Below are 14,932 nucleotides of genomic sequence, written 5' to 3' on the forward strand. Positions count from 1 at the left end.
AGCCAATTTACGTCTGCTCGGCAACAAGTTGCTTTTATTTTGTGCATGTGAAAGTTGCAGCAGGACGACAAATGTTCCCATAATTCAGTCAAAACCTATGAAAGACAATACTGCAGCTGATTATGTCATAACTGTTTTGAGAGACCACAATGGCCTGATAAGAATAATGGTCTTGTTTAATGAGATTTGTAACTCCTGCAATCTCTCAATTAGTAAAGAGGTCCTCTATTGAATGCAGGGATCCTCAAACCTCGTTTCCCAAATCAGACGCATCTCAACTCCACACCACTCCCCAACCCCCTGCGCGCCGTGGCCCACATCCCGTCCAAAGATTCGGGACACACAGCGGCCCCTTCCTCCCCCTCTGGACTGCCTTCCATTTCCCTTTTGATTGTGATTGACAGATTCTTTGTCCCATTGTACTGAGCTGTCGCCTCTGATGAAGACACACACACACACACACACACACACACACACACACACACACACACACACACACACACACACACACACACACACACACAAACACACACATGCATAGGAAAACAGGATCTTGCTCGCGCACCTTGGCCTTGTTGCGCCGGACTGAAAGGTCTGTCATCGCCAAGACGTGAACGCAGTTGTGCTATCTGTGCTGGGTAAGTTTCCAGTGGTTTAGGAACCAAGGACATGGTTGCGCAATGCCTGACGCAGGCCGGAGGAACCTCGCGCAGTCCGTCTGCAAGCTGCGCCGTGCTGAGGTGGTGTGGCTGAGCGGGACAGCTGGTGGGGGAGGCGAAAGGGATGCTCAATGTTGTCTGAAGTGGTTGTCATTAACACAGCTCCTCAGGGATGGGAACCAGGTCACATTCTCTCACTCCGCACAAAGCAGTGTGTGTGTGAGAGGGCTGGGGGTGCCGAGGGAGGGTGGCGGACGGGGACTAGGCCATGACCTCTTTATATCCATCAACATATCATTGGCCGGGTGTGCGCTGTCCAATCTGCAATGTGTCGGAATGTACTTATGTGTTCGATTTGCCCCTCTTGCTTTTGCATTCTCTCTGCTCGCTGTCACAGTCTTTATATCTCCTGCATCTTTTGCTCTCACTTTGTCTCTTTCACTTTTTCCCATTTTGTGTTGGCCTTCCTTGCATAGTGACTAAGACAAATACCTTGGCTATGTAACTAAAACAGCGCACAGGGCTGGAGGGTGTCCGGTACTCTGTGTAAACATAAATAAAACATTTTCAGTACAGGTAACATGTGCTCAGGGTTATACACACAGTGTCAGGGATTTTAACAGCCTAATATTTGATCCTCAATACACACTAGTTGCATCCGAAATCGCATGATCTCCGAGTAGGTGCTTCTTTTGAATAAGTACTTACTTGGATATATTAAAAAAGTAGGTTATATATAGTATGAATGTATTCTGCACATACTACATTTGTCATGTTGTCATTGTCATGTGACCTACCAACAGTTGCTTCTCTTCACTGCCATTCACAAATGGGATAGTAAAGTGTCTTTAGAGTGGTGCAGGTATGACGTCACGTTATGGGCCAGTGGACAGTTCGCATCACATTGGTTCCCTCGGAATCCCCTTTTGGATTATGCAGAAAGCAAGCTCTGTGAAAGACTGATACTTACACATTTTGTCCATTAAGATAAATATCACAGATGTAACAGATATAACACAACTTTTATGAATTTTGAAGCCTAAATGAAAAAGCTAAAGGTAGGCTATAATCAAACTACACCACGGTCCCACAAATTCAGCGTCACCATCAAATTTAAAAGAGCACAATTATATGCATAAAGATGCTGTAAAAGCGGACTGAGTTTACCTGTTCGGCGTGATGAAGTTTAATCTCCCTGACAGCCTCTGTAGTCCCATTAAGCCACTTTTTCAAGACACGTAACAGCTTCAAAATTCATGAGTGGGGTAATACTGATGTATTTTATGTAGTAGAATAAAACGTAAAATGTCTTGAACTTGTGTTCACCACAGACCTTATTTAACCAAAATCCTATTAAAAAAAAAACATTGACTTCGGGACGATGAAACCAGAAGTGCTAAAATGCTAACTCACTTCCGTGTTTTTGGCCTACAAAGTGATGTCATACCTGCACCACTCTATTGGATGCGCACTTCTGAATCCCGCCGGAAGTTGATGGTCATCCAAGTACTTTTTCCTCTACTGTTTTATGAATACTGTGAATTCAGACATAATGTTTTTTGCCAACTTCATAGTAGTTTCTCAATCGGAAGGCTGCATCCTAGTAAGGCTGCATATCTAGACTGCCACGTCATCGACGCCGTCCCATTTTGAAGGATCCTTGGAATGCGGCCTTCGTTTCTCGTCCTCCATTTGTCGTCTTTCGTAGGATGCATCAAATGTAAACGAATCAATCACCCACAATTCTTTACACACATTCCAATTCAATCACTTTATATTCAGTTAATATAAATATATTTAATATAAAGTTTTTATAATAAAGTAAATTTAATAGTATTTTTGTACTTGCGGGGGCAGAAAACCTAATTACAAAGACATGCGCACTTACTAGACTGTCTCATTCTAGCTTTCGGTGCTGAGAGGAAGTCTAGCATAGGAGCCTTAGATGGATTGGACTAGAAACGACACAGATCTAACTAGGATACAGCTTCCCAATTGAAAAGCACCCATAGTAATGACAGCACAGATCTCAGACTATTCCTCTGTGTGCTATTTCTTTACTCTGCTAATGTACTCTGTCGCCCTCTGCTGGTAAAATGAAATGCCTGGCAAGTCTGTCCTTGGCTAATGTTAAGTATCCTGAGGCCACAACAGCAATGTGGTTAAGGCAGTTCCACTCTGTTGAGTGGTGTATTAAGTGTTTAGGTTTTTCTTAATTAAAGGGGCAGACTTAAGGTAAATGAATCTGGCACGAGAAAAGAAAAGACGACAATTGAAAACTACACTTTAATACGCTTCCAGCCTTGAGCGAAACGATCACATTACATCGTTATTTAGGTTCAAAATCAGCACATCTTTAAATAAAGCTTTAAGACCACCTAAATGTTCAAGTTAATTCAAATAATAAACATAGACTTAGCTTATAAAAGGAGAGAAATAGATTTTAAACAGATAAGACATCAAAGACATTTCCATGTACGTCATTAGTACAAATAAAGGCAGCTATGTGATTATTTTTCACTTGATTGTGAACATGGTCTGTTCATTTTTACAGACTAAAATGCTTCGTAATTCACAATCATGGAATAGCATAACCTACTTACTCCTTTAAAACATCTGTTGCTAGCATTAATACAACAATACATGTGCATGTTTTGAAAATCCAAATCTGCCTTTTTTTATAATGTGTTTTAATGTGGAATACTCCTTTGAGGTATTGTATTCTCCTGCTTGTTGCATTGAGTCGTGTCCTATTCTGCTGTAAACTGAGGGAAGTGTGAGTGTGTGCGTCTCACTGCTGCCCTCTTCAGTCAGGAGAAATGGTGCGTCTGCGCAGACAGTTGCATGTCAGGCATTTGAGGATGCTCATGGTAATGTGCATAAGCGAGCCAAAGTTAAAGAGCAGGTTGTAAAAGGTGTGCACTGAAAGTCCTCCGGTCTCATCCGCGTATTTCATGGCCACAATGGGCGTGTAGAGGTTGTTGGTCAGATTCCGGAATCGAGGTCGGCTGGATTCAATCACTTTCTTGGTGCACTGGAACAGAAAATGACAAAAATGCATGGAGAATTAAAAGAATGCAAAGCTTTAATGGGCAGCGTGAGCAAATTGGAGCTAATCGTTTTCAATGCAATGAATTCATAGGGTTAATATGTGTGCAGTCAAACGGTGGCACATACTTTAGCGATGTCATCAGGCCTTTGTCCCAATGCCTCAAAGATATCGATGGATGATGGAATGTACACATCCTTGAAGTATCTGACAGTGTCTGCGTCTGCTCCAGGATATTCCATCTTGGCCACTTCTTGCATCATCTTGGTTTCAAACTCTGTATGCACTGGGCCTGGTTCGATCATAGACAGTCTGGGAGTACAGAGGGAATGTTACAGTACATTACAACTGAAGCACTCCAAGTAAACTCCAAGTTTACTCCAAGTCTGATGAGTACAACAGTTGTTTTAGTGCCATGTTAATTTTTTTTAATAAATTTTCTAGAATAAAGTTTTGTGCATAAAGTACCCCGCTGACCAAGACAATATTCCCATGCCTCTACATATAGGCTGAGATATTTCCAGTACTTCTGCTGTAATTATGAAAAAGCTGCTTATTATGACAAAGCTGCTTGATTTAAAACTTTTTTTAATAACAGAAACTGTAAGCATAGATATATTAAATTAATTAACTCCAACACTTTTTGTGATTCAACACTTTTTGTGTGTTCTTGGTTGAGAACGGCATTATTCTAACTTTAATGCTAAAGAGTTACCCTCAAAATGTTATGATTTCATTCTCAATTATTATTATTATTATTATTATTTTTGCTAGGGAAACAAATCCGATTTCATCTTGGATCTGAATTTGATATTTCACTGATATTTTCATTGTTTTGGTTTTAAACCAAAGTCCCTTTAAAGCTCCAAGAGGTCCTGTCTCTATATTTCCTTTGCAGCGGAGGTCTGCACAATACTTTTTTGAAAGCTGTAGTGATTTGTAAAAGAAAAAAATCCTAAACACTCAAAATCCTGAACACTGAGAATCCAGGACCCCAAGAGCCAAAGCAGTAATCTCTTTTACTAATATCATTTTTACCAATACTTACCAAAAAAAGTACATATTTCTCCCAACTTGATATGAATATAAAAAGGTTAGATCAGGTGTTTTATCAGGCTATTAATCTTTTAATTATTTCATTTTTTTTTTTTTTTTTTTTTACATTTAGACACCTATGTGTATGGCAAGTTTACATGTTAGTTTATCTCTTAAGAACAGTGTGGGCCATTTTGACATTTTGCTTCAACTAATAAACTACTAAAAACAATGTGCATAATCTATAATCAAAACTCCCATCATTAGCACACAAAGTTAACTAGTAATTTCAAAGTTTTTTGTCTTCCTTTGCCATCTCTAAATAATTTTCCAAATTATAACAGTGTTTATTATTAAAATGCTTTTAATATGCTTTTTAATAATGATAAATGTATGGGGAAAACAAACAAACAAAACGTCTAAAGGCACCACGCGTTATCTTGTCACAAACCTGGTTTAGTCAAACGGTCTGAGGCATCTGTATGACAGATAAGAAAAAAATTATTTTCTGCATTCTCGTTTTCTGCAGCGTTTTAGCAAAATAAGATATTTTTCTGCTCATGGTGTTTCTGCTACTGTTGTTAAAATAACCATGTCATCTGCAGCTCTTAAAGTTGCGCTTTACGTCTTTAGCGGGAGAGAGATGTAACGCGCATGGAGCGGAAAGGACTTGAATGAAGCTTGCTTGGCTCCAGATAAAAATATTAGAAGATGAAGCGTGAAAAATTGGTCCCGTTTTATATTAAGTGGCTTTAAGCACTATGTACTTACATTGAAATTAATAATTTGAGACAATGGACTTATTGTGTACATACATGTTTTTACATTATACTCGTTTAAAAAATACATGCATGTACTTACAGCTGTAATTAGTTAATGTAATTACATTTGTAATTACACTGTTGAATCTTCCCTTACACCTTAACCCACCCTTAAACCGACCCATACTACCACACCTGTCCCTAGCCTTAGCCGTATCACACCTCAATAGCAGCAAAAGTGTTTTACAATACAACATGAACACAATAAGTACATTGTACTTATTTGTCGATGTAAGTACATAGTACTTAAAGCCACTTAATATAAAGTGGGACCCTTTAAATTGTAGAAACGGTAAAATGGCGCAATTATGTCTCTTGGCATGGAACCAAGCCGGGGTCCGCAACCGAACTGTGGTTCGCCATTTGAATACCACTGCTTTACAGGGAGCTTAACTTGCATGACTGAAATAGCTTCCCGAGAGGCGTTTCAAAGATGGCCGCGGAGTGAAATGACTTGCCTTAAAGGGATAGTTCAGCCAAAATGAAAATTTGCTGGTAATTTAATCACCCTCAGGCCAAAATGTAGGTGACTTTTTTCTTTTTAGCTGAAAACGTGGTCCTTGGTAATTCATTTCGGTTTCAGCTAAAAATCCTCTTTACATTTCTACTGAAAAAAAAAATACACCAACATCTTGGATGGCCTGAGGGTGAGTAAATTACCAGCAAATTTTCATTTTGGCTGAACTATCCCTTTAAGGCAAGTCATTTCACTTGGCAGCCATCTTTGAAACATCTCTCGGGAAGCTAATTTAGTCACGCAAGTGCAGCTCCCATCTCTTTGAATGGGGAAACACCAAATTCTCTTAAGCTGTCCACCAAATTTAAGATTAAATTTCATATTTGAAATAACCAATGCAATGTCAACTGTGTCATACATTTTGTTTCTAAACACTCAAATCTGAGTGGCTGAGGCCAAGTTGGTCAGATCACAACCCAATTCACATAAGCCCAATTCACATAACACTGACAGACGGCAACGGACACTTCATCGGGTTTTGTCGGATCAGTGTGCTGTTGGCGTCTGTCGAACAAGCCGAATCGGATTTAGAAAATCTGAAAAGTGACGAGCTGTAATCTGGTGACTGTCAGCTTTGACCTGCTTCTGTCGGTGGAGTGTAATTTTGGCCTATAAGCGCCCATCTCAGAACACTGACTTTTGCAACTGGAGCTTCTGACTTTTTCCAATTGGCAATTGGCTCTGTTATTTAGAAGGCGGGACTTATTCCGCCATATTGCGCGTTGCACTTTCTCCCATTCATAGTAATATGAGTGCATTGCCTTTGCATATCTAAAATATTTTGTTTTCTTCACGTTTTTAATGCAGAAAATTCAGACTTAAAGGACAAGTTCGGTATTTTACACTTAAAGCTCTGTTTACAGATCATTTCTGATGATAATAGAACGGTTAAGATTAAAATTTGGACACATGCTGCTGTCCCGAGAATTTTAGGTTTATTTCGCTTTCCCCAAAACCTCTAGAATGGGTGTATAGGTGCACTGGAACAATCCTTCATAAAACGCATTAAACTTTCGATTACAAAGACCTGAAACTCACCGAGTGGTCAGGGGTGTTCACTGATATGCTCACACAAAAATCGCTGCAAAAGATGCTTTCCAACAGGTTTTATCGTAGTTTTTGTCCAACTCCAAAGATGGGTGTGAGATGTTTGGAAAAATAGATCCACAGTTTTACAACGAATGGTAAAACACCTGTTGGAAAGCATCTTTTGCAGCGATTTTTGTGTGAGCATATCAGTGAACACCCCTGACCACTCGGTGAGTTTCACGTCTTTGTAAACGAAAGTTTAATGCGTTTTATGAAGGATTGTTCCAGTGCACCTATACACCCATTCTAGAGGTTTTGGGGAAAGCGAAAGAAACCTAAAATTCTCGGGACAGCAGCATGTGTCCAAATTTTAATCTTAACCGTTCTATTTCATAAGAAATGATCTGTAAACAGGGCTTTAAGTGTAAAATACTGAACTTACCCTTTAATGTCAATAGGCCCTCAACCATAAGACTTCAAATCACTTACTTGACATTAAACTTCAGCAGCTGCACAGCCATACTCTCACAGAAGCCCTCTATGGCGAACTTAGAGGCCGTGTAGACATCATTGAAAACCACACCTGCAGATGAGTCCAATAGAGATACATTCAGTGATAATGTCATTGGTCTGCTACCCTCCTAATGTGGCTCAAACCATGTGTGGTATTTCTTTCCGTCATAATGCAATCTACAGCTGAGTGCATAACTCTGAATGGCTCTATTGTTGATCTGACTGTCAAGCATTCAGCTGTGTGACACAGAAGGTTTCAGTGTGTCCGTCTTACCCTGCAGGCCCATTACGCTGCTCATGACGATAATGTGGCCGTCTCGCCTCTTCTTCATGTCTGGCATGACCTCTTTTATCATGCGCACCGTTCCGAAGAAGTTGGTCTCAAACACTTTCTTCATCTCATCCATACTGATGCTCTCCACAGGTCCCAGCAAACCCACTCCTGCATTATTAACTGGGAAATCAGACAGGAAACATGTGTGGTTATGGACTTGACTGGTCCCTGAGGCACTAGGCAGGTATTGATCTATTGTGAGCAGCACTTATTCAACACGTGCTTATTATAGTTTCTAGCAAACTCATGTCTCTGGTCATTGTAGTACTTAATCTGTTCAGATTGTGTAACGCCAATCCAAGCCTAAACCAAATCCTATTAAACTAAGTCTGGACTACTAAGTCTGTACAGTCAAATAGGATTTGGTGCATGTGTATGGGTTTTTTTTAGTAGTCATGTGATCCGTTTATACAACAGGTGTGTTGTCAAGAATAGCAATAGGTAAAAAAAGAAGTTATATATATAGTTGCATATAATATAATGATGAAATAATGAAATAAAAGGCCACACATTCATGATATGTTTCTAAACACCAAGCACACTTTTAAAAGTGCACTTTGTAAAAAATGTCAAGTATTACTTTAAAGAACATTTTAGATCATTATGTTTTAATATTTTTTAGTCGTGCTTTAAAGAAGTACACTTATTTTGATGTGCTGAATAACATACTAAAGCACATGTAAAGTACTTGATTATAATTTTAACTGTAATGTGTTATTCAGTATTACTTTTAAAGGTGATATATTGTAATATAATTGATCATTACAAATGTGTAATTACAAATATATTTAAATACATGACATTTAAGGTTCAATAGAAATGACATTTGAAGTATATTTTAGTTTACTGCTTGCTTGTACATTCGGCAATACACTTTAACCATATAGAAGTATAAATTACAAGATGTACTAAAGTAAAAAAAAAAAAACACTCTTAAGTTCAGCTAAATGCTTATAATATATATTTAAACTATAATACACTTTCATTTATTTGCGATTAACACGTGCCCGAAAATATTACTCAAAATAACCACTCATTTTAAAAGTATGTTAAAGTGTACTTCTTTTGCACAAGGAAATGCTTGTCTTTATGGACACGTTTAGGATGTAAAAGACCACAAAGCGTGTAAAATGATTCCCTTAGCAAACAGTTTGATGTTAGCAAGCCAAGGACATATTTCCAGTAGACTTTTCACTCTTTTCACAACCTCAAATCTGATCCTGCTGCATATAACTTGCAGTTTGAACAGTCCATCTAAAAAAATAAAAATAAATCTGATTTCCCCTGCAGTGTGAACAAAGCCAATGAGGTCAAAGGCATCCTGCACTCACTGAGAATGTCGATGTGGCGGTCCTTTACACTGTCAATACACTGCCTGACCGAGTCATCACTACACACATCCAGTGCCAGCAGTGTCAGGGTCTTGCCGTACGCGTCACCCGCTGCTTCCACCAGCTGGTCCTTCTTTTTCAGGTTTCTCATAGTGGCAATAACTTCAAGACAAGTGACAGAGAACAAGCATGTCATTGACAAAGCAGTAATCACTCAAAAGTTCAAGCCTAACATCTACAAGGGGTCTCACTGAGAGGTTTTAGGAGCTTTGTTCTCAAATCAGCACAGGAGATTGCAGTTTGAATGAATTTGGTCCCTTTCATGATATATATGCTGACCCAAACAAAACACTCAGTGTAATCAGTGGTGTGTGTTGCTTAATTAAACTGTGGCTGAAAGATAAGCTGAAGAGATTAACATTTTAATGCACTTTGCACTTTGAACGCATGAGGGACGCTGACCTAAATCAAGCGCCCATCCCAGATTTAATAATAAGCTTGCTGAACATTTTTCATCTGAAATAATCAGTTTTATCTTTATGAAAACATTATCCAGTCCACTCTAATGTCAGTGATCAGCTGTGCTGGCAAGTTCTACATGAAAAGCAAAGCAATTATTATTATAATATTTTTTTTTTTTACCATCTTTCCATATTTTTGGTCGAAATGATTCACTGTTCTTCATGGGTGGAATCTTCCTAACGCTAAACCTGAACAATTTTTTGTTCAGTGCACACTGAATCCTTTTAATGCACCAACTCTCTATATTTATTTATCAAAAACTATTATAAAGAAATGCACTATTATTCAAAAGTTTGGGGTCAGTATAATGTTTTTTTTTTGTTTTTGTTTTTTATTAATACTTTTATTCAGCAAGGCTCACTGTAAAAAGTGAACAGTTGGATCAACTTTTACTTCAGTTGGTAACACCTAAAGAAATTAAGTTTTCTCAACTTAAATTATCAGATTTTTCACGATAAAACGTGATAATTTAAGTTGAGAAAACTTAATTTCTTTAGGTGTTACCAATTGAAGTAATTTTTTTAAGTTGATCCAACTATTCACTTTTTACAGTGCTGTATTTAATTGATCAAAAATGACAGTAAAGGCTTTTGTAAAGACATTGTTTAAAAAAATTATATTTCAAATAAGTGCTGTTCTTATGAACAGAATGATTTCATATTAGAATGATTTCTGAAGGATCTTGTGAATCTGATGACTGGAGTGATGATGCTAAAACATTCAGATCTGATCACAGAAATAAACGATATTTTAAATTAACACAGAAAACAGTAATTTTAAATTGTAACAATATTTCACATTACTGTTTTTACTGTATTTTTGATCAAATAAGAGATTTCTTTCAAAAACGTTTTAAAAATCTGATCGAAACTTCTAAATGGTAGTATATATTTATGTATTTTTCTAAATTGTAGTATATATATATTTTTTCTTTTCTTTAAAAAAAAATAGTTTTCAATATTTTCAGTCTCTTTTTCTCTTTTCTTTTCCAGCCCGTACTTCTCTGAACAACCGCTTTGCTGTATTCCTCATTTGTAAGTCAAATAAAAGTCTCTGCTAAATGAATACAGACAATTTTCAACTTCATCGTTTACATCATAGGCTTACTTTTCGTCTTTGACAATGATATATATTAATTTTGCTGTCTCTTTCTCTGTGGCACTAGCACATCTTCAGTACATTGAGGTTTGATTTGCTGATCAAATCCTGTCCGATTTACAGATAAGGTCAAGGAGCCTCCGTAGCTTTTTTTAAGCGTCATCCATTCAGTCTGTCAACAGACATCATCCCTGATCAGTCAAAGCCCAGCTGCTGTTGAAAAGTGCCAGTAAACATGCAGAGACCATAATGCATCTGTAGGGTGATGATGGAGAGACACAGCTGCTGGGAAATCTGCATTCCTGTCTTCTCAAACTAGATTTCACTTGTATATAAAGAATAAGCTGTACTTGATGAGAGGAGAACTTAATTCTTATGACACACAAGGCATGTGGGGCCAAACTAGGCCACAACATAAATGTGTTTACGAGAACAACAGCCTCATTGTTAAAGCTGTTGTTTTAAGACTTGAGGCCGATTAAACATTCTTGAATGAGCCACCCTCAATTATAATTGGATTTTTTTTTTGGCTTCTTTGAAGTTGGCATATATCACTGCTCCTCATTATAACCAGAACCAATTGGAAAAGGATTTTATTTTTCTTTCGGAAAAATCCACTGTTGCAATGCTCTTAGAATGAAAGTTAAAATGTAATTCATTTAAAAGATGAAAAAGAATGAAAGATGGTTTCTTCATTTCAACTTTCTTAAAAGCTTGACAACCCTTTCGTGTTGTAAAACAAGGGGTTAGTAGCAATACTGCAGGAGGTCCACCAATCTTAAAATACACTACCCGGACAAAAAAAGTCGCAGTTTGGATTTAAAAAGACAAATGTTTAAGAGACTGGATCACTATTGCAATGATTATTATGTTTCTAGCATGTTACTATATGTTTGGTATCAGTTCTTCTAACCCTAATTGATGAAGTGTGTAGCTTTTCGTTTCTTTAACAACCATGGAAAACACATCACATTTATTTCCATCAAGAGGTGCATCAATTTTTGGTCAAGATCTTGTATTGTCAATGCAAGAGTCCAGCATTCTGTAAAGTCTCCTCCAGCAAATCCCAAAGACTTCCAATGAATTTAAAGTCTAGACTCAGAGGTGCCGATTCATGTGTGAAAATGATTCTTCATGCTCCTCACAACCATTCTTTCACAATTTGATCCTGATGAATCATTGTCATCCTGGAATATGGCCATGATGTGTCTTCCTACATGGTTGTTTAAGAAATGAAAAGCTAAACGCTCCATCAATTAGGGTTGAGAAACTATAACATGATAGAAACATAATAAACACTGCAATAATGATCCAATCATTGACTCTTTAAGCATTTTGCCTCTTTAAATCCAAACAGTGACTTTTATTTTTTGTTTTGACTGGTCAGTGTATTTAAAAATGTGTTCAAATCACAAATAAATTTATATATAACTTTAACTAAATCTAAAGAAGCGAAGTTTCATTGTCTTGCCCACAAAAATGCATTAAAATGTAATATAATGACTCATCAATGTTTACAGTAAGCATCATAAATATGTAAATACATTAAAAAGATAGTTCAACCAAAAATAAAATACTATTGTCATTTACTCACCCTCATGTTGTTCCAAACCTCTATGAGTTTACAAAAGAAGATAATTATTTTGAAGAATGTCGGTAACTAAACAGTTGATGGACCCCATTGACTTCCATAGAAAATACTATGAAAGTCAATGGGGTCCATCAACTGTTTGGTTGCAACATTCTTCAAAATACCTTCTTTTTTTGTTCAGCAGAAGAAAGAAATTCACACAGGTTTGGAGAAACTTGAGGGTGAGTAAATAATGACATCCTTTTTTTTTTTAATGGAAACTATCCCTTTAATGTGCTACTATACACATGTCATTACAGGCCAGGCTTCATCTCTCAATCCACCAAGGGTCTGAAAAAGGTTGAAGACCCCCAGTGCAAACCATTTGATTGACATTAACGAGTCTCTAGATGTAGCCGAGTAGGAGATAACTAATGTCCAATGGTTTTGCCCTGCTCAGAGTGCAGATGAAGTCTTCAGAAGACCCTCGCTTTAGAGCCCTCAACTTGTCCAGGTCTCAAACTTTGTCCCTCTCCCAACACTCATTCCAGTGTGTGAACTATTGGCGCATTAGACACGGCACTAAACCAGGGCAGCGGTCTACAATTCACAGCCATAAAGAGAGCTTTGTACTGGAGAAGTCACTTGAAAGAGAACTGGCAGTCTCTTTATGATCTCCGCCTGGCAAGCGGTATCCTCGCGGAGCCGTACCCTGGAAACTGCGCTTTCACATGATAATAAAGACCCTTTGGGCTCAACTAGAGAAAAGCGAATGTAGCCTATAATCTTGCGGTTCGGATGAAGAGACAAACTAATGCGAAAATGTACAGCGCGTTATGTCATAAAAATACCCAACAGCTGCGTTTACAAAGTAAGACATAGGAGGCTATCGGCTAGAAGCGTGTAAACTTCTAATAGCCTATCTACAACTTCTGAAACACGTTTAAACGAAACCCCAAAACGTTCTATAGACGCGTGAACGCTGAATTAGAACGCAAATGAGCGCGTTTACCATGGTAACGCTTGTGTTCGTCTCTGGCCAGCAGCACGGCGATCCTCAGTCCGATCCCAGAGGAGCAGCCGGTGATCAGCACCACTTTCTGCTCGCCACCGCCACTCGCCATGGCAACTCCTGTCAGTCTCAGCTGGATCAGAGGACTTGAACAAACTTAAAGCGGATAACGCAACCCGGCGCTCATGTGAGCGGGTTATGCGGTCACATGGCAGACAGAAAATCGTTAACGCGCATCAGCGTTTACTGTACTGCTTTGAAAAACAAACAGATTAACGCAGTGAGATGCATCGCGGGCTGTGGGCGCAAAGGGGAGAGAGGTGTGTGTTTGGGGAGGGGACGGACGGGGGTATGAGGCGAGGGAAAATAAATACACTCAATCAACAATCAATTACAAGTAAACAAGTTTAACTGAGTTAATGTTAAAAGTTAGTCTGTGAGCATGGTTTTAAAATGATGATTGTACAACAAAACATATATATAAAATATATTTTAAAAAATCCTTATATAGGCCTATATTATAGCCTATAACACTTTATTTTAAGGTGACTTTAGGCTACATGTACTTACTATAGTAGTAACAGTAAATTATGTAGGCCTATAATTATTGTAACTTATGGTAACACTTTATTTTAAGGTAGCGTAGGCCTACTTACATGTTCTTACTATAGAAATAACAGTAAATTATGCATAAATACAAGTAACTAACCAAACCCTAACCATAACCGTAACTCTATAGTACATGTAGTTAATTAATATTACTCAGTACTTATAACGTCACCTTAAAATAATGTGTAACCTTATATTAGGCTATATTATATTGTATTATTATCCAGCAAACTTACATAAGGTTTGGGAAATGGGTGGAGGGATATTTTATATTCATATTTTTTTGTTTGTTATTTATGGTTATAATTAAAGTGAATGTGGTTTTGCTTTGCCATCCTCGACTTGTAAATGGTAGGCTATAATTGCTGATTGTAGCTACTCGTGATTAATCAGTTTTTGTTTGATATCGCACTCTAGTGGTCCATTTTGACGACTGTTTTGTTTTTAGTTTCATTTTAATTTGAATAATATCTAATAATGAAAATATGACCATTCTCCACGCTCATATGAGTAAAGCTGCTTAGGAATTACACTGGTCTGTACTGCCACCTGCTGGTAAAGCATCATTCAACACACGCAGCTTTAACAACTTATATGTAAAAAAAGAAATTGTTGGCCATAATTGAAGTGATGCCACAACTTAGGGACATAGTAAAAAAAAAAAAAATATATGAAATTTAGAAAAAAAGAAATGATTGAAAGTTTCCAAGATAGTTCAATGTAATCATCACGTAGGCCTACAGTACAGTGACCATGCCACCATAAATATTAAGAATTTTGCTAGGAAACTCGATTTTTAGAGAAGATAGAAAATATAAAACTTGCCACCATGA

At 37.7% G+C, this 14,932-nt stretch overlaps 1 protein-coding gene across 1 annotated transcript; it reads right to left on the reverse strand.

The window, feature by feature from the left end:
• Nucleotides 1-2,933: 2,933 nt before the first annotated feature.
• rdh8a (retinol dehydrogenase 8a) lies at nt 2,934-13,769 on the reverse strand. Its single transcript, XM_081370752.1, has 6 exons — nt 13,491-13,769; nt 9,289-9,450; nt 7,898-8,077; nt 7,600-7,693; nt 3,837-4,020; nt 2,934-3,693 (listed from the first exon to the last, which is right to left on the reverse strand). Exons 1-6 carry the CDS (start codon nt 13,600-13,602, stop codon nt 3,466-3,468), a joined length of 960 nt encoding a protein of 319 aa, XP_081226878.1. The 5' UTR covers nt 13,603-13,769; the 3' UTR covers nt 2,934-3,465.
• Nucleotides 13,770-14,932: the final 1,163 nt, after the last annotated feature.

Source organism: Scardinius erythrophthalmus (genome assembly GCF_964197995.2).
Source record: "Scardinius erythrophthalmus genome assembly, chromosome: 1".
In the NCBI taxonomy this organism is placed as follows: Eukaryota; Metazoa; Chordata; class Actinopteri; order Cypriniformes; family Leuciscidae; genus Scardinius; species Scardinius erythrophthalmus.